We start from the raw sequence: 26715 nt of genomic DNA on the forward strand, positions 1-26715 counted from the left end.
GGCCGCAGAACGAAGATCCGGCCGCGAAGAAGTGAAGAACCGCATCGTCCGGAGCAGGTGTTTAATTCAGGCGCGGGTCTGAATTGAGGATTGCCTGCAAGATACTGCGTATCACACGGATGTACAGCACCCCCGCAATACGCAGTAATCATATAGTAGTGTGAACGAGCCCTCAGCTTGCTGCAAACTACAGGTCTACAAGAAAATGGCCGCCGCGGCGGACCGCACGAGGACTGCAGGTTGCTCCCTGGTGGCCAGTGGATATAACCCGGCGCACACGGAAGGCCTGCTGCGAGCCGGCTGGTAGTGCAGCTTCTTACTCCTGCAGAGCAGCGCCCTGAGAGGATGCAGTCTCCGGGGGAAGAGGATGGAGAGGCGGCGGCAGTACCGGACGAGCTGGACGCAGAGATGGCCGCTGACTGTGACCCGGACTACGAGCGACTGTTCGACCGCTACAATCCATACAGGTAGCCGCGCTGTCAGGGAGGGGCGCTTAACCCCTTCACCACTGGAACCCTTTTTAGTGTTTTTTTTTTTTTGCTTTTTTTTTTTTTGAATTTTCGTTTTTTTCAACCCAATTCTTGATCCCAATGATACCAAGCTTGTTCTTGCTGGACTACTGAAAAAAAGAAAAATCTATGAGGAATGCTTATAAAAGGATCTTGTATGTGGGTCTTTATTCCTTAAACAAAACCCAAAACTTTTTGGCTTTTTTTATTGTAATAAAACAATTATTTTCCCCTTTAAGCTCTCAGGGGAATTGAACTGGTGATGGTTCGTACACTCCTGCAATATGATATACTGTGGTATTACATTATAATGGGATATGAAGGGCATGGCCTGATGGGCAATCTGCAATAGCAGCCCTGGGAGCCTGGCATTGGTAATTTGATTGTGTGGGGGGGCTGTCTGGGACCCCCTAATTCTCATTGGGAGAATTAAATTCTCTTCCCGCTACATATTACACCCCCCCATAACATAACTACACAAGGGATTAAACGCTATCGCTATGGCGCACATATACGTCTTATTTATTAGTATCCGCTGTATTTGCAGGGAAAGGAAAGAATGGGCGGACGTGATGCCAGTTCCTCAAGACGATGGACCGAACCCAGTGGTGCAGATCGTCTACAGCGAGAAGTGTAAGTGTGGGGAGTATTATCAGGCGGGAGGAATAGAACCGGCGTTCTCGCCCTGATCCGCTTGGGCCGGCTGCGGGTGAGGGGATCCAGCTTGGACAGCCCCTAACTTTGTCTGACCGTATAGGACTGTGGCGAGTCCCTGCTATCTGTAGGGGGAGCACCGCTGTGAGCAGTGTCGCCCTGCGCGGCTCCCCTACAGCTGCATGCAGATGTTACTTGACGACTAACAAGAATTTGCCTGCTGTTCGTTTTATATAGGCATAACAAAAATCATTTGCTCGCTTACACATCACTGTGTGAGACCGGTGACTTTAGTCATCCGCAGTCTCTGAGCAGTAAATGTAAGCGATTGAATGATATGTCAACTATTTATCTGCTCGTATAAGATGACTCCGGCGTTCGCTCGCGCAAACTATTTATTACCTTGTGTAAAAGGAGCCGTAGGAATACAATTGACCAACGCATCCATATCTGACCTGTGAGGGTCTAGCCCCCGGAATACCACCTGTCGCCTTCCTGAAGGGGCTGCGGTGCTCATGAGTGCTGTGACCTTCTCAGTGTTCACACCCGAGTATGGTTCTGCTCGTGTTCAGTACTTCGCAGTGACTGCAGGGAGTGCTGTTTCCTGGGACCCTGTTATAGCTGGCGGGGTTTGCCTGGTGCTGTCCACGTCAGTTGAGTGCCGTATCCAGCCCTTCTGTTATTTTCACTTTTCACTTCCTATGATGGATCTGGGCGGTGAAAATAATAGCGCAAGTGTGAAGCTTATCTAACAGTGGCTAAAGTCCCGCCACACCATCAAATACATCCAAGTATCCGACGTCAAAGAACTACAGGGGGACTTCTAAAACTATCTGAAAGAAAATCTGTCTTTGTTGCCCATAACAACCAATCACAGCACAACCTACACTGCTCTTGGAAAATGAAAGTTTCACTGTGATTGGTTGCTATGGGCAACAAAGACAGATTTTCTTTCAGGCAGTTTCATAAATCTCCCTCTGTGTATCCACTATATGCTGTTCTTAATGGACCCATCTTTTCTTGTGTGGTTTTTTTTTTTTTCCTTCTCCCCACCCCAATGGCAGGGAATATATTTCTTTGGCAAACATGCGCTTGGTTCTAGTGCCCGCATCTGTGCAGTACGCTTGGTTCTGGTGCTGTACAGTTTGTCTAAGATCATTTAAATTGTTTATCCTAGTTTGGGCCTGCAATCTTCATACGGGGCCCATTGTAACCTTAGTCCACCCCTGCGTGCTAGTAAGGTGTTGGACCTACATCTGTCAGTTATTGTATATTCTGTGGATATGCCATAACTGTTTGGGATGGGGAATATTCCTTTTGAGGTGGTTCTGTGCTAACTTTTAGTGCTGGATTTGGTATATTTAGAACTTTTTTTTTTTTCTTTAAATATTTTCTACAGACTGATATTAGACAGAATAAAGTTTCATAGAATTCCAGGCTGTTCAGTAATGGCCCGCTTACACGGGCCGATTATCGTGTAAACTTATGCAGCAACTGAACGGCATTTGTTCAGTTTGTGCGTACAAAAACCAAACGCTGTGCCTTTCAGTGTAAACCGTAGTCACCTTTGAACCACTGTCTGCTTACTGTGATACTCGCTAATGTGTAACCGTGCAGAAGTGGGCATCACTGGGATGAATGTCTGGCATCGTTTGCCTGACAGCTCATCCGTGTAAATGGACCATAAGTAGTTAAATAAAACAGGCAAAAAGTACAATGAGTTGTCTTGGGTACGCCTCTTTGCCCCTTAGTTGCAGCACAGGGATGATCTCCCTCCATCGGGGCTGTGGAGTCAGTAACCCAAACTTTCCACTCCTGTTCTTTTCCGCACGCTGACTCCTTCATAAATTGCTCATGTATAATCACTGGTCAATAAATCAAACTTTTTTTTTTATCTGTATCTGGTTTGGAAACAGGTTGATTCAACTAACTTTGGGTTGCTGAATTCAGTGGAAGAATCAGATTCTATCACGTCACATTTCTGAGATACATAGCACTGTTACATAGACTATAATACAGTGTCGCCACATATTGTCTGGTTTTAAATTTAAAAAAACTAACACTCAGAACTCAATGTTTTTCCGGTAATGTATTTGTGAATTTGAGATAGTAAAAAGTTATCTCACCTTCTGAAGAGCTTGCGGTGCTTGTGGTCTGTACACGCATAGAAAAATCAACCTCCGGTCCGTTTAGCCATCCCGTCCTGTGGCTTGTTCAATAGCAGAGAAATATGTAGGAATCCGGACACGTGAGTTGAATTTTCTTTCTTTGCTTTATTTTCGTTTAAGCTTGCATGATCAGGTACGTGGTATCACAAGAGCGTGTTTTGGCGTAATGCCTTGTTCACCTCAATGTATGATCCATAGCTTACTGATTTATAGGTTAAAAACAATTACTACTGATTCCAAATACCTGATGTATTAACTCCTTCATTACATTTTGTTCACTGCTGGTTCTCTTCCCACAGAACCCACTGCTTGAATCTTACTTGGTAATTAACCCTTGCAGATCATTATATATTGTGCACTCGTTTCTTATCCCCTATGGCACTAATGAACATTAATGCAATCGTGTTATGCACTTAAACAAGTCCTTTGTACATTATACTGAGATATATATCCATTATTATCACTTTAAACACGTTAGGGAATTTATATTGTTTAAGAAAAATAGTTAAAGCATGATTAACAAACTTATAATATGCATTGTTGGACTAATAAAATATATGACCCCTAGATGTAAGTGTTAAGTAACATGCTGTCATAACATGATCGCATCATAATTACATTGAGAGTCCATCAAAAACAAAATATTTTTTTCTTATAACTGTCTTAAAGTTCTAACTTATAGGTGTACAGTCCATAATGGTAAATTTTATGTAAATTATATAACTGCATAAAAAACGCATATGAAAAGAAAAAACAAATTTTTAAACAAAAAAAAAAATTACTTTTTTTTTTTACCAGTTTATCATATTACACTTATGATGTTATAGTGCTGTGATTGCATAAGAATCTATTATACATAGAAAAAATTCTCCTAGGATCTCTTTTAACTGGGTCTTTATCTTATTTATTTATTTGGTATTAAACCTAGTATAGCCTTATCTATGATAATGTTTGAATTACATGTAGACTGCATGTGATGGGACCCACTTGACCTTTGACATGTTGTATATATTGTACTATTGATTGTTACAATCATACATTCACTTCAATACAAATATAATAGATCTGTTTTGATGTTCAACCCCTCTGGTTGTCTGGTATTCAGAGTGAGTATCCAGAAACCTTCTCGTTTAAGTACTTCCGAACTATCTACTTTTTGTTTTCTTTGTTTGGTCAGTTTTTCTATTCCAAAATATATCAAATTCTTTATGCTTCCCCCATGAACTTCTATGAAATGTTTCGCTACTCCTGAGTGCTGTTTATTACCTTTTTCTACATTTCTAATATGTTCTGTCATACGCGTCCGCAGTTTGTGTATAGTGCAACCTACGTACATACGTTTACATTCTGTACATATTATTATGTTGAAGGAATTGCAATTTATGTATTCTTTTATCTGGAAATGTTTTTCACCGGAACTATCACAAACTATTGCATTTGTGTGCGTATCTGCATGTGCTGCATTGAGCACTGCCACATTTTACAAATCCATTATGTGTTAACCAGTTTTTGTTGGTACCACTTTTTTTAGAGGAGAAAGAACTGGGGGATAAAGTGTCATAGATTTCTGCTTCTTGCTACTACCCTTACCCCCCTACCTAAGATGTCTCTAGTTATTTTATCTTGGTTTAGTACAGGTAGATATTTTACAAATATTTTTTTAATGCTATGAAATTGTTCACTGAACCTTGTGGAGAACACTAATGGATTGTCTCCACTTTTCTTTTTATTGTGTGAATTTTCTAACAATTTCTATGTTTATTTTTCATTTTACGAGATGTTTTCTCAAGGAGACTTTTTTTTATATCCTCTTTCTTTCGATCTATTATTTCAACTTCGGTTCTTTTATAATCTTCATTTAAAGAGCAAGATCATTTAGCTCTAATCATTTCTTCTATTGGTATAGCGTTAATTACGTGCTGTGGATGTGCACTACGTGCATGCAATATTGTGTTGCCTGCAGTTTCTTTTCTAAAGGGTTTGAAAATAATTTTTCCATCTGCATTGGATCCTATTATAGTTGGATCCAAAAAGGATGCAGTGTTTTCCTTCCATTCACTGGTAAACGTCAAATTATAACTGTTTCTATTGATATAAGCCCCAAATTCTTTCAAAGTGATGTTCATGTCCTCTTGTGCTTTCTTTGTCCAGATAATATCGTCGATATAGCGCGCATACCACACCATGCGGTCCCTGAATGGATTATCATAACAAAAAATGAATTTGGTTTCCCAAAAACTCATTGTTAGATTTGCGATAGTTGGTGAGAAATGGGAGCCCATAGGTGCTCCCGATATCTGTAAATATTTACTGTCAAACATAAAAAAATTATGTGGAAGAAATTCAATAGATAATAGAATAAATTCTTTTAATGCCATTGTATAATTACTATGAAAATCTAAATGATGTTTGACAGCCAGCAGGGCCACATGGTGTGGTATACTTGAATATAAATCGACTACGTCACACACAATCCAACATGAGTCGGAATTCCAATTAAATTTTTCTAATTGCTGTATAACCATTTTACTATCACGTAAATAACCAGTTGAATTTGAGACCAACAAAAGCAGTAAGACCTACATATTGCAACATTCAAACTGGTTTGGTTTGTTAAAATGGGATGATGAAGCTTTTCTCTTGTATGGTGTCTAATTGGTCTCCCAAACCAGAAACCAACAGTAATCCCCCATCATCGAAGGGCTCCAGTGTCCATGATAACTATGTTCCATACTAATGATGCCTTGGTGAAAGCGTTCATCCTGTTCATCACTGAAGGCACTGGTGTATTATGTCGCCACCGGAAGTTAGGGGTGGGGACATAATACAGTAGGTGACTCCCCAGCTTGTGATTGGCTGTGGGCAGTCTCCCTGCCCCGGCCCTCTTGCTGGTCCCTTAGGCTCTGCTGCCATCACTCACCCCCGGGCAGGCGCTGCTGGCATGCAGATCCCCGGCCCTGTGCCTGCTGCGCACCCCTGGAACCTTTGCTGGTGGCGTCGGCGCTCCTGCCATCACTCACCCATGGACGGCCACTGCAGATCCCCCGCCGCTGCTGCCATTCTGACACCCTGCCCTCTGCCTGCTGCAGTCGGTGCTGCAGAACCCCGGACCTCTTGCTGCTGCCCTCACTCACCCCTGGTCTGTGACATGCTGCTGTTCTGCCTGGGCTCCCGGCTCCGCCGATCAGTTCCCCCAGCGTGTCGCCATCTGCAGGTGACAGTTCCTGCTCATCAGCGGTAGAGCGGAGGACAGCTGTGAGCGCGGGACCAGGGGGGGAGCAGAGCGGAGGACAGCTGTGAGCGCTGGGACATGTGTGACCTGCAACGGCCATGTAGGTAAGAGCGCAGCACAAGCGGGGGACACAGTCTCGCCTGCCAGGCCCATTTTCCTAGGATGCTGAATCTTGTTTTCCAATCCGGAACTAGGGACGTGACAGGGGTGTTTACTCCTGGTGATGGCTATCACACCCCTAGCTTCCGGTGGTGTCAAGATACACCAGTACCAAAGGCACCCAAACCTTTGGAACAGCAAGCTGCAAAGCTCAGTGCTTTCCTTTCATCCATTCTGTTAGAGTTGTTGTGCAAGTTATACAAGCAATATGAGGTGCAAAGCTTTTCTCCTGATCTCAAGAGAGCACAATCAAAATACAGTTTATAAGCCTTCTTAACTAAATCGGTGATTGGTTTCTTCGGGTTTTTGGAGTGAATCTGCCACACCCATAACAAAAGTTTACACAATGTTTACCCGTTGCCACAGTACTAACTATAACTGTCAGATTGTTTCACTACCTCACACAGGAAACTCAAAACACAAATAAGCAGAAACTGAGGTAACAAACTCAGAAAATATTGATCTGCTAAGGTAAGACTGAAACACTTAGGCCCAATGTCCACATGTGATTTTATTTATAAAATCCGTGTGCGGCATTTGCACAGGAGATCCGTGCATCTTGCTGTCGTAGGGATGCATTAGTATCCGTAAGGCAGCGACAAGCACGCGGATGGGACTTCTTCCCGGTGTGCGGGTCGCACGCACAGGAAGAAATTGCAGCATGCTCCATTTTTCTGTGGGTCTCCCGCACAGACTGCTCCCACGGCTTCCATTGTAGTGCTGCGCCACAGCTGTTTTTGTGCTGTGCTGCAGGAGTTGAAAGAAAGGCTGTGCGCGGCACGCTGCCAGCGGGCCGAGCACATCCACCGTCTGGAAGAAAGAAGATCTGGCCTGCAATGAGGAGAGCCCCGCAGCGTCTGGCCTCATGTCTGCGGGGAAATTATAATTAGCAAATCCGCATGTGAAAGGGGGGGACCCTGTAAATCCACATCCCATAGGAAAGCATTGACCATCTGCAGTTAATTAAATAGCCGCGGATGTTATTTTAAGTGATGTGCGGTTTTCACGCACATTAAAAAAAAAAACACGCACCACATAAAAAAAGACAATTAATAGTGCATCCACAACAGAAATCCACGCGGGCCTGATTTTCCCCGTCGACATGAGGCCTTAACAGCAGTACAAATAGGTACATGTCGGTAACCTTCCTGCTCAACTACATTGTTCTGCCATCTAGTGACCATTTTTAGAACTTCATCAACTGTATTACATTCAAATAAAAAGTTTAGCTTAGTCACTGATTTAATTTTATATAAAAAATTTACCAGAAAATGAGCACAAACTGTTTAAAAAAAAAAAAAAAATTGCATAAAAACCTTACACGATGCATCATTTTTAAATGTAAATTCGGATTATACACCCCAAAATCCATAAGAATTGATATATCGCACACCAGATGCAAAAATGCTGTTGAGCAGTGAATTGTCCGTAACAAATCTCCTGCAGTGAACTGGTAGCATAAGGCGTAATGGATATCTTTATATATATATATGAAGCATGAGCTGGGCTGGTCATTCTTACTGCTCTGCGGCTATATCTTTGTGCAGGAATAATAACGTGACCTTTACTCCTACAGTCCGCGATGTATACGACTACTTCCGTGCCGTTCTTCAGCGAGACGAGCGGAGTGAAAGGGCTTTTAAACTGACAGGTGACGCCATTGAACTGAATGCTGCTAACTACACAGTGTGGTGAGTAACACGTAGGATATAATTCAGTCTGCACCCCGAGGCTCGTATGATATGATGCGCTGTCTGACTCCATGAAGTCTGTCTGGGAAATGTTGAGACACGAAGGAAGAGCACATGTAACGACATAATTGGCGATACATTAGTGGCGCCAATTATGCCAATACAGCTTTTCCAAACGTTCTTGGGACCCTTTTACACCGGCCGACCTGTTGGGCACATACAGTCATCACTAGTGATCGCGCCCGCCTCCATTCACAGTAGGCAGGCTGGTGTTCATAAGTTAACAACTGCCTGTTTACATACTGGTGGTTCAGTCGCTCCATGCACTTACACTGAATAATGGTGAAACAGCTGGCTAGTGGGAATCGGAATGAAACTGCATGGTTATCCGCTAATCCTCATGAGTCGGTCGTCCGTCTCTCAATCACTAGATTTTAGAGCAGATCTTAGGTAGTCACTCACTTCACTTCCAGTAGGAAGGTAGTATTACAATGACGCTTGAGCAACTATGTGACATTGTCTTATTAAGTCTGCCGCTGCAGAATAAAGTCTCTCCTCTCTGACTCACTGAAGATATAAGCAGGTCTTTAGGGTTATCTAAACTTGGCAACCCTCCTAATTAAAATGTAGCTTCAAAGCTAATACTTGGGAAGGGTGGCAACTTTGTAATGTCTTCCCCACTTCTTCCTCATCATATTTGGTTGTGGGCAGCAGTGAAGATGAGTTTTTATATTGGTTCTCTGGAGTAGAAATGACTATTCTAGAACACAAATTATAGGTCAGAGCGCTTTCTACACACAGAAGAGCACGTTGTGGCTGACATGTCTGGGATATGTTCTCCTACATCTCTACTGTGCTGCCTTTCCACACAATTCCTGCAATTGGTGAAAAGTTTAGAAAGTTGTATGGCAGCACAATTGTACAACTTTAATGAAGCTCTTAGAACTCTTAAACTTGATGAATAGCAGGAATCCTGCTCAAAAGTGACTGACGCTATTAGGCAGGACTTTTTTACAAAATTTTTATTATGTCCAAATGAATGACAAGCTTTTATTTTCGTGCCCATATCATATAGTAGTAATTGAATCCATTTGCATTTCAGGCATTACAGACGAGTACTTCTACAATCACTGAAGAAAGATTTAAGAGAAGAAATGAACTATATAACAGCAATAATTGAGGACCAGCCGAAAAATTACCAAGTCTGGTAAGAGTACATTCGAAATGGCCATTTCTTCAGTGAATGCCGACAGCTTAAATCAAATGCTGATTAACCCCTTGAGTGTCGGGTTTCTTACCACCCTGTCACACCCAGTACAGCGGGTTTTTTAAATAGTCTAATCATTTTAATTTCAACTAATTTTGCAGTCGCGTTCCAAGAGCCATAACTATTTCATTTTTCCATTGACACGGCCATATGAGGGCTTGTTTTTTGCGGGACAAGTTGTACTTTTTGATGGCATCATTTTTGGGTATATATAATGCATTGCATAACTTGTAAAAAAAAAAAAAAATTTGTAGGGACAATAAATGTAATAACATTATTCTGAGTCAGCGCGATACCAAGTGGTGGTTTTTTTTTTTTTGTTTTTTTTTCTTTGCCATTTTTGTACATTTAAAACATTTTTTTTTTTTCTTAAAGGTTTGCTTTTGTGTCGCCACATTCCAAGAGCCGTATTAATTTTTTTTCCATTGCCAAAGCTGTAGAAGGCATTGTATTTTGCGGGATGAACTCTAGTCTTCATTTATCTAACTTTTTCTGGAACATGTAAAACTTCGAGCGCTTTTTATTCCCCTTTCTTTTTTTTTTTTTTTTTTTTTTCCCCCTAGTGGCAAGATTAACAAAATCTGTAATTCTGGAATGTTTGTTTTTATTTTTCACTGCATTCTCTGAGCAGTATAGATAATGTATTAAAGTAAGTCTACAGGCAGTACGATTATGCCAATACCAAATTGTAGTAAATTTTTTTTTTCTTTTTCACACTATAAAAAAAAAAAAAAAAAAAAATTGTTTAAATCACCTCCTTTTGTCATATTTACAATAAAAATCTAAATCATAAGAGAAAAATACAGATTTGGTATTGCCGCGTCCGTAAACGTCTGATCTATCAAAGTAGTGCATTATTTACCCCGCACAGTGAACGTAGTGCATTTGTGGCATTGTTTAAATTTTTTTATTTATTTTTTTTGGTCACCCTGTCTCCCAGAAAAAATGCAATAAAAAGCAATCAAAAAGTCGTATGTATTCCGAATGAGCACTAACGTAAACTTCAGGACATCCTGCAAAAAATGAGCCCTTGCTCAAGTACATCGACAGAAAAATAAGTTATTGTGCGCAGAAGATGCAGCAGAAAATAATTTAAAAAAATTAAATCTCTTGGAAAAAAAATAGTTTGGTATCGTAGTAATTGTGCTGACCCATAGTTTTATTCTATTATGTCATTTTTGTTGCAGTTTGTGTGCTGTAGAAACAAAACGCACTGAAAGATGGTGGAATGTCGTTTTTTTCCCCCATCTTACTCCACTTAGAATTTTGTAAAAGTTTTTTAGTACATTCTAAGGTACTTTAAATAGCACCATTGAAAAATACAACTTGTCCTGCAAAAAACAAGCCTTCATACAGCGACGTCGATGGATAAATGAGTTAAGATTTTTTATTTTTTTTTAAACGGGGGGAGGAAAAAAAGAAATAAAGGGGGGCTTTTAGGGGACTTCCACAGAGACCCATCGGGACCCCCTGATCACATCCCGGGAGTTCGATGGTGACAGCCCTTTACATGCTGCAATCACATAGACTGCAGCATTTAAACGGTTAACACTGCAGAGATCGGAGGTCTTCTCTGATCTCTGCTGTAAGAGCTGGTGCCTGGCTGTTCTCTGACAGCCAAGCACCAGCTCTCTTTCTGCCACAGAGACCATGGGCTTGAAGCAAGCCGATGGTCTCTATGGCAACCTGTAAACAAACCAGTGCAGGGAGTTTGAATTCAGAAGCGGGAGATTGCTGGCAGATCAGCAATATCTTCCTGCTTCTGTTTTTCAAAGTCCTGCACTGGTTCTCTGTGGGACTGTGCGGGCTGAGCACAATGCCACAGCTTGTGGCATTGTGCTCTGCAGCTTCCATAGTGATACATAGCCCGGAAATCTTCCAGGCTATATCGCTATGGGCAGTGGAGCTCGTCACAGAAAATTACCGGACGTGCCACTCAAGGGGTTAATAGATCTTTATGAAGAAAACTATAAACTACTGTAGTTGTAGCTAAAGTCAATGAAATGGTAACTAGAAGCTCAGTTACAGCAAATGTGAAGCGATATGCCGCAGGATACCATATGGAACCGATGTACCCTCATGCCTGCCCATATGACATCTTGTATACTGATGTACCCTCATGCCTGCCCATATGACATCTTGTATCCAAGGTAGAGGCAGTACAACAAGGCACTAGAGCCTCCCTACAAGGGGTCAATTTTTCACAATAAATTAGCTTTTCTTTTTTTTTTTTTTTGCTCTGATATTGTAATCCCTTATATTAATGGTATAATCGCACAAGGTTTCAATTCTGACAGCTCCTAGGTGCTTGGGGTGTTTTTTGACAATGTGTGTATGTAATATAGGTCACATTGAAGGTGAAAATTAAATTAATATATGTATATATTTTATTTGCACCTTCACTGGGACAATTCCATTGACAAATTTGAGATCTTTTTGAGGTGGAAAAATAACAAAACATGTTTGCATAAGTGTGAACACCCTCTTATATTTAGGGATGTTCAGAATTAGCCAATCACATGTAGACATGATGAATAGTCAGTACTTCACGCCTACAGTGATTTTGATCTACCCAATATAAAGCTGAAGTCTTCTAGTGGAATTTTTGTAACACTAAAGTGGCATTTTTCAGTAAAGCCCGTACAGATTTTACAGGACCTCAATGGGATCTGATTGTTGGAACGTATCCATCAGGAGAAGAGGGGGCAAAACCTCTCCAAGATGTTACATATAGCATGGGGCACAATGAAGACTGTCATCAAGAAGTGGAGTAAATTTGGCACAACAAGAACTGGACTTCCCTCAAAAGTTGATGAAAAGATTAAAAAAACATTGACCCAAGAGGCTGGCAGCAACATTAACCCCTTCCCTCCATATGACGTAAGGGTACGTCATGGCAGCGGGGTACTTCCCGCTACTGGATGTACCCTCACGTCATGTGGATGGCGCGAGATCAGAAGCGATCTCGTTCTATTCAGCAGCGGGAGCCGGCTGGCAGTGATAGCAGGCCTCCCACTGCAACACTGGGGATGCATCGGAGATGTGCCCCCTGCTGTTAACCCCATCCATGCCATGATCTATGGAGATCGTGGCATAGGAAGGGTTCAGAGGGAGTGATCCCTCTGACGTTGCTGGGCTCTCGCGATATAATCGCAGAGAGCCCAGCTGGTTGTCACGGCAACATGACGCCAGATACTGGCTTTCTGCATTGCCATTGCCTGTAATAAGTGATAAGGCATTGCAGGAGAGAAGTCCTGCAATGCCTTATCATAATGATCAGAGCTAGTATGGTTTAAGTCCCTCAGAGGGACACGAATGGTGGGGGGAAAAACCCCCCACATATTTGGTATCGTCATGTCTATAACGACACGTGCAATAAGTTGCACCAGCTTTTTATCCTGCATGGCAAAAAGCGTATAAAAAAAAAAAATTCTAACTTTTAGCATCTTGCCTCCCAAAAAAACAAAATGGTAACCAAAAAACTACAGCTTGTCTCGCAAAAAATAAGCCCTCACAGAGCTCTGTCCATATGGGGGGGGGGGGGGGGGGGGGTAGAGGACTTTGAATGCAGCGATTTAGAAGAGAAAAAAAGATTTGCAGAAAAGTGGCAGATCTATGGCAGAATTGATGTGCTCTCCTTACGATCATAAAAAAATAAGTTTTACAATATAGTCTATGTATCTAAAAATGTCCCCAATAAAACTACAGTTCGCCATGCAAAAAAACCAAGCGCTTACTTATACGGCTGTGTCGACGGAAAAATAAAGTTAAGGCTTTTGAAAAATGGAGATTAAAATCTGCCAAAAATCGATGCTGATGGACACTGACTTAAAATGACTGAATGTCGTTAAGTCAAAGGGTACAGCAGCAAAGTATTAGTTTTAGGGTGTGACTATATGTGCCATATTATTTTAGTGTGGGGTTTCTTCCCCACCTAAAAGATTTCAGTTTGTCAGTGGAATTGTACAGATAACGGGTCACACACTGAAGGTGTGGAAAGATTGAAATCCTTCATCTTTGGACTTTTTTTAACATGACCTTTTAGCAGAAGGATGGATGAGTATGACGGAGCTGTGGTGTTAATTCTCTAAGTGGGTATTTTGTGACTTCTGTTTACTGGTCGACCTCTGCCGAGTGTGAGCAGCCGGCATGAATGTTCTAGCAATTGACAAAGTCGTCTTCTCTCACCCTTTAGGCACCATAGAAGAGTTCTGGTTGAGTTGCTAAAAGATCCCTCAGAAGAACTTGACTTTGTTGCAGACATCTTAAACCAAGACTCCAAGAACTACCATGCGTGGCAGCATCGGCAGTGGGTCATTCAGGTAGGGTATGGGTCCTAATGGGAACAACCCTTTAGTCCGCCTAGTTAATAAGCCTCTGTGCCCACACTGTCCCATCTCTACTAGATGTGATTAGTAATGAATCCTCACTTTTGACCTGCAGAAAAGTTTTATTTACTATTCCAGGAGTTCAATTTGTGGGATGGTGAATTGCAGTATGTTGACCTGTTGTTGGCCAGAGATCTCCGGAACAACTCTGCATGGAACCAAAGATACTTTATTATTTCCAACACGTCTGGATACAGCAACCCCGAGATCCTGGAGAGAGAGGTCCAGTAAGTGATAATAGAAGTCGTCTTATTTAGGATGCTTGTATTTAAGCCCACCTGTAGATGTCTTACAGCGCTGGTGGGGAAATTTGTGAAACTGTCTAAAAGGAAAACTGTCGTGGTTGCCCCTAGCAACTAATCACAATGCAGCTTTCTCTGTGTTCTGCTCTGGTAAAATTATGTGATTATTTGCTATGAGCAACAGACTTTATTTTTTAAGTTTTAAATGGAAGGAAACCAGGGCAATGGTGCATTAGGATGGATTATCTGGCAGGAGGCCATGCAGGCAATGCATTTTGGCGCCCATCTGGCCACTTTGATGCTAAACTGCTTTGCCTGCAAGGTCTCCTCCTGCCATCCTAGCCCGACATTTCCATGGTTTCATTCTGTGCATTGATTAAGAAGCTTTGTCTGTCCAGATTGGGAAGGCTGCTGCTCCTGAGACGCACCCATTACTTGCCATTTCAGCACTTGCATATCATTATTACATCTGTCTCCTTTATTCAACACCAGATATGTGCAGTGGAGTTTTTTTAAAATTATATTTTTAAAGGCTGCCTCCTAAATTATATATATTTATTATATGCTCTTGTCTAAATACATACCAGCTAACCAAAATGCTCCCTATTAACATCAGGAGTGTTTCGGCTAATGGGTGAATGCGAGCACAGCTAAATGTTACTTCTTACAATGCTCTGAGTAAAGGAGGTAAAGGGCTTTCTTCTGTCTCTTGACATCATACAAGCAGTATAAATGGCTCACAGGGAGATGCTGAAGGAAGGTGACTGCCCAATAGGTGCCTTTTAAAGCAGAAAGTGATACAATTTTAAAGGGACTTTCTAGGACGCCCCAGCTATCATAGATGAGATACAGGGGGGGTCGGAGCGGAGGCCGATGCTCCAACCCCAGTGTAGTGGCTGGTGCTTGTAATTGCAGGTGCAGCTCTCATTGGAACTCCAACCTGCAATTGGGAGCACAGGTCACTGCAGTATTGCTTTGAGTACTGCATAATACGGTTTGTGTTCATAGTATGGCCATATGTAGGCACTGAATAGGACTGTTATTTAGCATTGTACATGGCACTGTAATTGGGGAAAGTGTTACTGTTCTCCCTAAATCTTGATCCAGATTTGCACGCAAGGACTTCATGAGCTGCTGTAGGAAATCTATTTGCCTGTGATGCTTGCTGTGAGCCTTTTTGAATGTTTTTGGGGCAGGGTAGAACAAACTCTAGAGGATTGTCACCCACCTAAATCACAAGTCCTAAGTTTACAAACTGGGGCGAATGCGCTTCCATGCTGGTATACAAACAAAATCAATGCAGAGTGCCTGCAGCACAAACGTTATACCTTTTTGCCAGGGGAGGTTTGAACTGCACAGCCAATTCCAGAAGATGGACTCAACTCTTTCACTATCACAAATCACGAAGGCCAATGTGAATGGCAGCAGACACGCTCCGGTGCATTTAAAACAGGCTTTTCTTTATTCCATCCTTAATAAAATACAAGCGACATTGCGGCCCTTGCAAATGGCTTTTTTTCAAGCTGGTATACAAAGGGATGGGGTGCTAGCTTTCAAAAATTGAAAGTTTAACCAGCATTTAATGCGTTTGCTTTGATTCTAGGCATTACTGCAATATGTTAATAGCCCCTCTTGCTACGCAGCTAGATGAAGACGTTGCTAGGGATTTTTCTGACGGCCATCAAGGAGTCGGGAGGGAATTTTCTCCCCTATTATTATTTTTTTTTTCCCTTCTGCCTCCTTTTTTGCAGACAGCTGTTGCCTTCATAAGGCTGTATTTAATTAAACTTTTCTTTTTTTGTTGTTTGACCCTTTGAGTAAAAGGTTATAGCTACACTACATAATTCTGTAGCAAATCACTGATTGTTTTGAACCTTCTATGGTCTACTCCTTTTAAAGCTGTATAGCTTTAAATTCTCTATCCCGAAATACGGCCATTCCGTCATCTCTGGGAATTTTGTTTAAGGAGTACTCTCTTTTAGCTATATGTGTGTCCTATTTGAGACTTGTTCATCAAGTTCTTTTTTATAAAGATTTAATAAAAGTTATATTTTAGTTTTGAACCCTACAGTGACAAATTCAGTTTGACCATCTGGTGTTCCTCCTGCTCCAGTGATTTCTTAATCTCTATGTAGGGACATGTAGGTTGGATTGTTCATTATGATGGGACTCCTTGAAAGTTGGTGTGAAGATTTAAGCAAAATCGTATTTGATTTGTATAAACAGTCTGATTTTAGAATCTCTATAATTTTGTACTTCTTAGTCTGTTGGAAGAATAACTCTATATATTTTTGACCACTGCTATTCATTTCGCTACCAGGTATGCCCTAGCGATGATCAAGGTTGCTCCTCATAATGAGAGCGCTTGGAACTATTTGCGAGGGTAAGAGCTGTTCTTGAAATCTTCAAGTGTATTATAGCCCGTAGATGTTACAGCCAGTAGCAGCTGTGGCGCTTACCTGATCGCCGCCCCACCCCCACCACCACAATGTGATTGCATGGTGCTGATCGGTTGTTATTGTTATAGCTTAATGAAGACCCCTGGGTCTGCCCTCTCAGTACTCCTATTAGCAGAGTATAATACTTTAATGTTGAAATCACAATATACGGCAATACAATTTTTGCTGCAGTATTTGTGGCCAGACGCTTTCTGCGAATACCGCAGCAATGTCTGTCCATAGCATGCCATCTTAAAAGATTCTTCCCTGCCCACAAGTAGAAATCAACTGCGTTCCCACGGGGGGGGGGGGGGGGGAATTGCAGCATGCTCTATTTGGTATGGAAAATCGCACAGGCGGCTTCCTTGCAGTCAATGGAAGCCGTCTGATCTGCGGCGATTCCAAAATGTCAATTTTGAAATTGCCATGGATCCACATCGCCGGCGCATCTTGCCCTATACTGTGCATACGCCAACTGAGACACTCGCAGCAGATCCAGACAGGGGAGTATGGGTCTCTGGCTGGGCATCGGGTCTGATTCTGTAGTCTGAATCTGACTCGGCCGTGGGTATTTGGCCATATATGAGTAATCGCATGGTAGTTTTCGATTTGCGGCAGGAAAAAAGCCTACAAAAAAGTATTAAATTTTACAAAAACTATAATATATATTTCCAGAGCGTCATCCCGACGGCCCCATTACATATGGAGGTTGCCCTCTGACCCAGGTAGGGACAGGAAGAGTTTAAAAGCACCTCCCTTTCCACCCGTGCTTCAGTGTCTTCCTGTCCCTACGGTGGGACAGAGGAGCAGCTCCAGAGCTGCAGGAGATGGGAAGCTGCGGAGGCAAAGAAGACTTACCGCAACGAAACTTACCGCACGCTGTGCGGCCCCCCTGGAGGGGTAGAGGTCGGGGCCGCACACTCAAGAATCCCTTCATCCCCGACCTGCGCCGCCGACGGAGCCGTCAGTCGCCTCAGTAGCGCTGGTCTCCCTCGCGCGGATCGCGTGTTCGGGCTGCCGCGATGGGATAGTTCCTCCTGGCAGGGGAACGGCAGCGGCGGCCTCCCTGGACCTCGGGCGCATAGCGGTGACGTCATCCGGCGTGGTGACGTCACGCGCACAACGTAGGGGGCGTGGCTACCGGTGAAAACCCGGAAATGGCGCCAAATTTAAAAATCCTCCCCATAAAAGCAGGCTAAACTCCAGGGAGGATCCTGCTGACTGCCAGACAAGTGTATGTGAGTATGTCTACCCGCGACAGCTCAGCACGTGAGGGAGAGATTGACACCCTACCAACTGTAAGTAGGCTATACGCCAAAAGATGCGCAAATGGTCACTTGTACAGCGGATGCATATATGTTCCCTTTCTTGTCTCCCCTCTCCCCCACTTTCATGGGTAGATGGATAAGGAGGGTCCAAAGAAAACGGACCCGAGGAAAAAATCGAAAAAATGCGTCCTCTGCAACAAAAGGCTCGAGGAGAGCTATAAAAAACCCCTATGCGAGGAGTGAGTGTATTACCGCAAGTAATGCTCCTGAATCCAACGCTTGCACTGCTATAACAGTGAATTGCTCTGCCTTCACAGATGCACGGGGAAAATTCTCGCAGAGGAGAAAGCAGCATTCAAATCCGATATCCGCTGCATGATAAGGGAAGAGCTGCAGGCTTCCATGGCGTCCCTTCCCCAGGCCCAGCCAGGTCCGTCACGGGTCCCTAAAAGACCTAGACAGACCGAGTCGGCGAGTTCGGTCTCCGGTGAATCACTGGAGCTCCTGTCCGAAGGGGAATTAGAGGACCCACCAGTTCCCATAGAAGACGAGAAGAAATATTACTTCTCATCAAGCGACATTGCGCACCTCATCAAGGCGGTGAGGGAAACCATGCAAATTGAGGAAGATAACCCGCCGAGAACAATCCAGGATGAGATGTTTGGCGGCCTCCGATCTAGAAGAAAGATCATGTTCCCAGTCAACTAGACGCTGCAGCAAGTGATCACAGACGAATGGCAGGAACCGGAAAAAAGGATCACTGTTCCAAGAGAGATCCGAAACCGGCTCGCATTCGCTACCGAGGACGTCCGTCTGTACAGGGAAACCCCTAAGGTGGACATCCAAATCGCAAAAGTGGCCAAGAAGACCCTCTTGCCCTTCGAGGACACCTCCCAGCTATCCGATCCGATGGATAAAAAAATCGACGGATTAATGAAGAAAGCCTGGGAGGCAACATCCCTCACCATCGAGGCTAACATAGCCTCAACCTCAGTGGCTAGATCCATGGCGCTCTGGCTAAACAGGCTAGAAGCCTCCATAAAGGATCGGGCCCCCAGAGAGGAGTTGGCCAGCTGTCTCCCCCTCTTAAAAATGGCTACCGCCTTCCTGGCTGACGCATCAGCGGAGACGGTAAGATACGGGGCAAAAACCGGAGTCCTCAGCGAGAAGGGCACTATGGCTGAAGACTTGGGCCGCAGACATTACATCAAAAAATAAGCTCTGCGCCATCCCCTTCCAAGGGGAATATATGTTTGGGCCCGTCCTGGACAAAATCCTGGAAAAAGTCTGCGACAAGAGTAAAACCCTGCCCGACAGACAACCTTTCAGGAAACCATCCTTCCCGAAGAGGACGCGCCAGCCTCCTCCCGAAGTTAAAGGGAAGACTGGAAGATGGTCGTACCCCAAGGGAGGTCGGGGTAAGGAAGTCCAACCCTCCCCTGAACAAACAGGGGGTAGATTAGCGGGCTATCTAAGCCAGTGGCAAGGGGTAACGTCTAACCCCTGGGTACTCCGAATAATCGAAGCAGGGTACCAAATTGAATTCCACTCGCTACCCCCTAGGAGATTCCTTATAACCTCCCCGGGGTCCCTACAGGAACAAGGGAACCTCCTAAAAGGCGTTCAGGAACTTAAGGACCTAGGGGTCATTACACAAGTCCCCGATTACGAAAGGGGTGAGGGATTCTATTCCCCCCCCTATTTCTAATAAAAAAACCGAATGGTTCCATTAGGACTATATTTAATCTTAAAGCCCTAAATAAATTTATCTCGTACAAAAAAATTCAAGATGGAAACAGTAAGATCCATCGTCCCACTAATAGATCGAGATAGTGTAATGTGCACCATAGATCTTAAAGATGCATATTACCATGTCCCAATAACGGCAGCCCATCACAAGTACCTGAGGTTTGCTCTGCGGGAGGGAGACAAGATCCAACATTACCAATTCACGGCCCTTCCATTCGGAATCTCCACCGCCCCTCGGGTATTCACGAAAATCGTAATAGAGATGGTAGCCTATTTCAGGCGGAAGCAGATCCGCATATTTCCGTATCTGGATGACTTTTTGTTGGTGTTAAGGACGGAGAAGACCATGCGTATAGACCTATCCATGGTCTTGTCCACCCTAAACAGTTTAGGGTGGATAGTTAACAAGCAGAAGTCCGACTTGAATTCTGGTACACAAAAGGTGTACCTGGGAGTATTACTAGACTCCCACATCCAGGAATCCCGGCTTCCATCATCTAGGAAGGAAGACCTCACCCAAAGAGTAAACTCCTTCTGTCAGGCTACGGCGGTTTCCATTAGAGAAACAATGAAGGTGCTGGGCATTCTGACAGCTTGCATTCAGATAGTCCCATGGGCACAAGCCCATACCCGGCAACTACAAGGATTTATCCTTGCCAACTGGGACAAACGGCAGACATCCCTGGATAAGAAGGTGACCCTGTCCGTCCGAGTCAAAGAGTCCCTGCGCTGGTGGACCTCACAGAGGAACCTAAGCAAAGGTACCTCTTGGTCACAAGAATCTACCGTACCCATCACAACAGATGCCAGCAAAACGGGATGGGGAGCCCAAGTAGCCGACCAAAATCTACAGGGAATCTGGGACCCCCAAGTAGCTAAACGCTCATCCAATTTCAGAGAACTAAGGGCAATCTGGGAAGCCCTTCAGGCGGCAGAACCCCTTATAAAAGGAAGGCATGTCAAAATTCTAACCGATAATATGACAGCTCTGTCATTTGTTCGTCACCAGGGGGGAACGTGACACCCGCACCTGCAACGACTGGCAACAGAGATACTCTGCTGGGCGGAATCCAACGTGCTGTCCCTCTCAGCGATCCACTTAAAAGGGTCCACAAACGTCGCTGCCGACTTCCTGAGCAGACAGAGCATTCATCCAGGAGAATGGGGACTGAATCAGCGAGTCTTCGACCAACTAATCTGCCAGTGGGGAGAACCGCAGATAGACCTGTTCGCCACGAAGAGAAATTCAAAGTGCCAGGACTTTTACTCGCTGAACCCCAGAGACAATCCACGCGGGGTAGACGCCCTGTCCCAAAGCTGGGACATGGACCTAGCCTACGCCTTTCCTCCCTTCCCACTGATCCCCCGCTCCCTCAGGAAAATCCAAACCAGCCGGGCGTTAGTCATACTAGTTGCCCCTATGTGGGACAAAAGGCCCTGGTATCCCCTGCTAAAAGCCTTGGCGATCCGGGGGTCCATTCCTACTACCAGCCGTAGAAGATCTTCTCCTCCAGGGCCCACTAACATACCCAGGGGTCGAGAAATTGAAGCTAGCAGCATGGATGCTGAAAGCATGATACTGCGTGGGAAGGGACTCTCCCATAATGTAATTACTACCCTAACAAAAAGCCATAAACCTATCACGACAGCTATCTACGATAGGATATGGAAAAAATTCAGAGTTCTGTAAAATAGAGCCAGGGAAAATCCCGGGAATTGACATTCCCGTAATCCTGGAATTTTTGCAGGCAGGCCTAGAAAAAGGCCTTAGTCCTAGAACCCTTAAAGTTCATACAGCAGCACTAGGGTCCTATCTAGATTTTCCCTTGGCAGAACTCCGCTGGGTGCGTAGGTTTCTCAAAGGGGCAGAACGGCTTCGACCCTTTGTTAGAGAAACCTTTCCTACCTGGGACCTAAATATAGTCTTAACTAGCTTTTGCCAACCCCCCCTTCGAACCCCTCTCACAACTCTCCTTGAGGCTGCTCACACTAAAAGTTACCCTTTTAGTTGCCATAACTTTGGCTCGGAGAATAGGGGAATTGCAAGCATTACATTGTATTGAACCATACATGGTAATACAAGACAACAGGATTACCTTCAAACTAGACCCAGCCTTCCTTCCGAAGGTAGTGTCAAAATTTCATAGGGAGCAGACGATCACTCTGCCCTCCTTCTGTCAAAATCCCCGCAACGAGAAAGAGAGAATTTCATAACCTAGACGTTAGGAGAGCTGTTCTAGCGTACCTAGAGGCCACCCGTTCTTTCCGTAAAAATAACCTCTTCATTCAATTTCAGGGGCCGGCAAAAGGAAAGACGGCAACTAAGAGCACCATCGCGAGGTGGATCAAGACCGCCATCCAAGAGGCATATAAAGCCAGGGGTCTCGATCCTCCGGGGAAAATTAGAGCCCACTCCACTCGCTCTCTCTCCTCCTCTTGGGCAGAAAAAGGCCAGGCGTCTGCCGAGCAGATTTGCAAAGCGGCGACCTGGTCTAGTATACATACATTTACCCGACATTACAGGGTTAACGTCCAGTCGGACAAAGACCTGAGTTACGGACGTAAAGTCCTTCAGGCAGTGGTCCCACCCTAGGGCCACGTATAATTTGGTATACTCCATATGTAATGGGGCCGTCGGGATGACGCTCTGGAAAGACACGGATTACTTACCGGTAGTCCCATTTCCAGGAGTCATCACGACGGCCCATAGTTCCCTCCCCTTTAAGAATAATTTATGTTCTTCAAATGTAAATATGACCGAATAAAGGTAAAATTTGGTTTAGTAAACATTGTCCACCGTAATAATTTATAAGTCACTGAAGCACGGGTGGAAAGGGAGGTGCTTTTAAACTCTTCCTGTCCCTACCTGGGTCAGAGGGCAACCTCCATATGTAATGGGGCCGTCGTGATGACTCCTGGAAATGGGACTACCGGTAAGTAATCCGTGTCTTTCTTTTTATGAAGAATATAAGTAATTAAAAAAAAAAATAGATTTGGTATTGCGTTGTCTAGAACAACCCGAACTGTTCAAATGCTTATCCTGCATTGTAAGCGGCGTAATAAAAAATAATGCTCTTTTTATGAAGTCCATTGTCTCCTCTAACAAAGTATCCTAAGCAATGCTGATAAACACTACAGGTTGACCCACAAAACATGCCCTCCCACGGCTATATGGACATAAAAACAAGTTGAGTCTCAGAATATGCCAACACGGCAAATTCCCCTTTTATTTAAATATTATAATTATGCAACAATTATAAAAGTATATAAAAACTACCAACTGCCCATCAGAATAAATACTGCAAAAACAAGACCCAAGCCCACCCCAAAAAATGTACAACTGCCAATGTTTTTCAATGCACTATATAATGCATTAAATGATGCCCCTGTGACGCCAGCTGTGTTCATCTAACCAATATGTTTGCTTTTAGAATATTACAAGACCGAGGTATGTCAGATTATCCAAACCTGTTGAAGCAAATCCTGGTTTTGCAGCAAATGCACAACTCGCCATTCCTTGTGGCCTTTCTGATAGACTTGTATGATGACATGTTAGAGAAAAAATGTGACGATACCAAGGATATCCTGAAACAAGCGCTAGAGGTTTGTACTGTTTTTATGGAATGTTGGAGAAATTGGCCACACAAATACTAGCAGGATGAGATGATTCTACATATATTGTACAGAACACGGTTATTGCTATGGGATGTATAGAAACGAATCATTAGACCCTACGAAACGGCCAGACATGGTGCCAAGAGCTGATCTGATTATACAGCCAACCGTAATATGGATATCCCTCAGGCATCAGCCATCTGCGGGAGCCACAACACACTGCATGTTTCCAGGTGGGGCAGGACATTAGACAAACTAGATAAAGGGAGGCTTTTTATTTTATTTTTTCCTGTGGGAGCAGCTGCCGTATATCGGGCAAAAGGTAGTTCCAGAACTATCTTTTTAGCCGCATATATATATATATATATATAATATATATATATGCGCGCGCGCGCCATAATTCGGTCGCATATGTTCCATTTTTGACGGTCCAATGTATTTACGTGCCATATATGCGCCCATGGGGACAAATTCATTGGAAACCAGATGGTCTCATATATTTTAGTTGGCCGTAAAAGCGCTCGTGGGAAAGGGCCCTAAGGGGTCAGACAAGGGAAGTTAAATTCTGCGTTGCTAGGAGTTAGCAACGCTCGCTGCTAAAAGCGCTGTGAGGATTGCGTGAACGGACTCCTTTAGGTCCGTGGAGCAGCCCATTCACATGCTCTGTGGTGCAGATTGCGAGCTTTCCAGGCTCCCTTAGGAGCCTATGGAAAGCACACAGCAATGATGGGACATGTCCTATCTTGCCCGCACCTCAGAGCCGAGATACGAGTTTGCACTCGCAGCCCTTTCTTTTGTCAGAAGCATGGAGTTTCGCGCACCTAATAACCTCCATGTGAACGCTTCTATAGGAACCTATTGGTTCCCATTGGTGTGCGCTGCTAGCAGCACAGAATTTTAGTTCCATATGACCAATCCCATAATCATTGGGGGGAAAAAAGAAATGGATATTTTAACATTTAATTTTTTTAAACTGGCTAGTTGGAGCAGTCATATTAGACTATTAGACTTTTTCTGCAGTTTACTTCACTGTATAGACTGGGACAGAATGAGCAGAATTGGATCATAAAAGGTTGGCTTAGTGATAGCTGTGTTGTACCAATGGATGAGAATGCTCTACCAATGCTTGGTCTTAGGAAATGAAGTAAATCCTCTGCTTTCGGTTATCTAGAACACAATCTCCCTGAACTGGTTCCATTTATTGCAGCTATCATAATGCACGCTGCCATACAGAAAGAAAGGATGTGTCTCCAACAATGATGTCCTGAGTTATAGGGGGTTATCGCATTAGCCCCCCCCCCCCCCCCCAGCCTAGTGGTTGGACCCCAGAGACAGCGCACCTGAATGCCCCATGTTTATGGAGCGCTGGTGCACATGCTTGACTGGTGCTCCATTCACTTCCATGGGCCAGGGAGAGGTTACTGAGTGCATTGATCTATGCATGACTCATAGACTGGAATGGAGTATTGGTGAAGCATGTGTGCCACCGCTCCGTAAACATGAGGCATTCAGGTGCCCAACTTCAGGCTGTCTGGGGGTTCTAGTGGACGAACCCCCACTGATAAAGCCATTAAACCCTAATCCACAGGATGGGGCATACATTTCTTAACTTCGAATATCGATAACCTTAAAGGCACCACCTTTCTCTCTTTAACTATGTACGTGTTTTTTTTCTTTCACTTGCTGACATGATCTACACATTATTCAAGGAATATTTAATTCCCACAAGTTAATTTGGTTGCACAATGAAGAGTCTACGCCTGTCTGTTAATACAAGATGTAATTTTTTTTCCCAGCTCTGTGAGATCCTGGCAAAAGAGAAGGACACCATTAGAAAAGAATACTGGCGATACATCGGCCGGTCTATGCAGGCGAAGTACGATGGCGATGTGTCCCATAAAGAAGAATGCAATTCTGTAGAGATCGATGTGCAATGAAAGGAATTGGATGGTTTAACATATTTTCATATTTTTACAAGTGCATAAAACTAAAGTGTTACTAATTAATCGTAACAATTCTCTTATATGGTACCTGTAACATTACTTTAAAGGAGTTTTGTCATTAAAAACTAAATCCCATCCCCCAGATGGCCTAAAATGTCCAATAGGGCCACACTCTCCTCATCTGGGGCTCCACGACGCAGCCGAAAGCTGGCACTGGTGATGGCTTACAGGTAGAAGGGCTGGACGGAAGCACATGACTGCTGTGGCCAATCAGAGGTTGCAGCGCCATGTCCCCAAACTCTTGGTATCGTAGCAACCAGGAGTGCTGGTGGTGACACTGCGGTCTTTGATTGGCCATGGTGGTCACATGCTTCTGCCCATTGGGTCGCCGCCAATCCCAGCGCCAGCTGTATCTTTGGCCCCCAGGAGAGGTGAGTATACCCTTTTTGTTTTAAGCTGGACCCAGCGCGCGGTGGTGGCGGTGGTTATGTTTTTAATGACAAAACCCTCTTAAAGGCTGATCAAGTTCTACTTAACGGTTTGGGTTCCATTTAGGCAGCACAAGTTGCTCATTGTGGAAATGGCATTTCAGAGGTCAACCGTTACCTTGTGGCTTCAAGTAAACCTTCTCCATTAGAAAAGCTGCCACACGAGACCGTCCCAGTATCTAGTAGTAGGAATGGTAAACCAGTGCATGCTAATAATGGGTATACTGAGAGCTTGTAGGAGGCGTATGAAGGCCTTTGTGGGGGGAATTACTAGCAAATTACACAATTTTAAAGGTTTTCTGTAGTTTTCTCCTTACAGAAACCAATCTTGCAAGTTGGATGATAAGTTGACCCTGGTGATAGCAGTTTAGGCCTGCAGTGCCAGGGATTATCCTTGTCAGTGAAACACTGTATGGCTCCACATCTATATCCATATTTTACCGATCTGCTATTAGTCCGCTGTGGAGTAAATCATTGTTTGCGTCTAAATCCCGATGACCGTCGTCAGCACGGTGATCATATGGTCTGTGGAACAAGCTGTTTTTAAGGCTAGGGCTACATTACTACTTCCGTTGTTGAGGGGACTCTCATCCAGACCGTGTGACCGTCGTACATCATTACGAAGACCAGATGCTCACTGGTAACTGTTCTTGCAAAAGTAAAAAAATCTGACTTTATTCTCCCATGACATGAAGCCAAGACAGCAACGTTTCAACCGGATGGTCTTTGTCAAGCTGTTGGGTAACTGTTTTTGCGTCTGTCAGAAAAATTCCTCTCCCAAACCACCACATGGCTTTCATATGTCTTCTGTTATAGAGGCTTTTCCTGAAACGCGGGGATTTTAATCTGTAACATTGCTTTACATGACTGTAGCCTTTAACTTGGAATAAACCTGAAAGAGAAA

The 26715-nt window shown here is 43.9% G+C and overlaps 1 protein-coding gene across 1 annotated transcript; it reads left to right on the forward strand.

The window, feature by feature from the left end:
* On the forward strand, positions 1 to 26715 carry FNTA (farnesyltransferase, CAAX box, subunit alpha). The gene is made up of 9 exons (XM_066574119.1): positions 1 to 467; positions 1057 to 1142; positions 8299 to 8413; positions 9516 to 9620; positions 13876 to 14002; positions 14147 to 14295; positions 16631 to 16693; positions 23197 to 23368; positions 25177 to 26715. Exons 1-9 carry the CDS (start codon positions 346 to 348, stop codon positions 25315 to 25317), a joined length of 1080 nt encoding a protein of 359 aa, XP_066430216.1. The 5' UTR covers positions 1 to 345; the 3' UTR covers positions 25318 to 26715.

This window comes from Eleutherodactylus coqui, chromosome 7 (genome assembly GCF_035609145.1).
Source record: "Eleutherodactylus coqui strain aEleCoq1 chromosome 7, aEleCoq1.hap1, whole genome shotgun sequence".
NCBI lineage: Eukaryota > Metazoa > Chordata > Amphibia > Anura > Eleutherodactylidae > Eleutherodactylus > Eleutherodactylus coqui.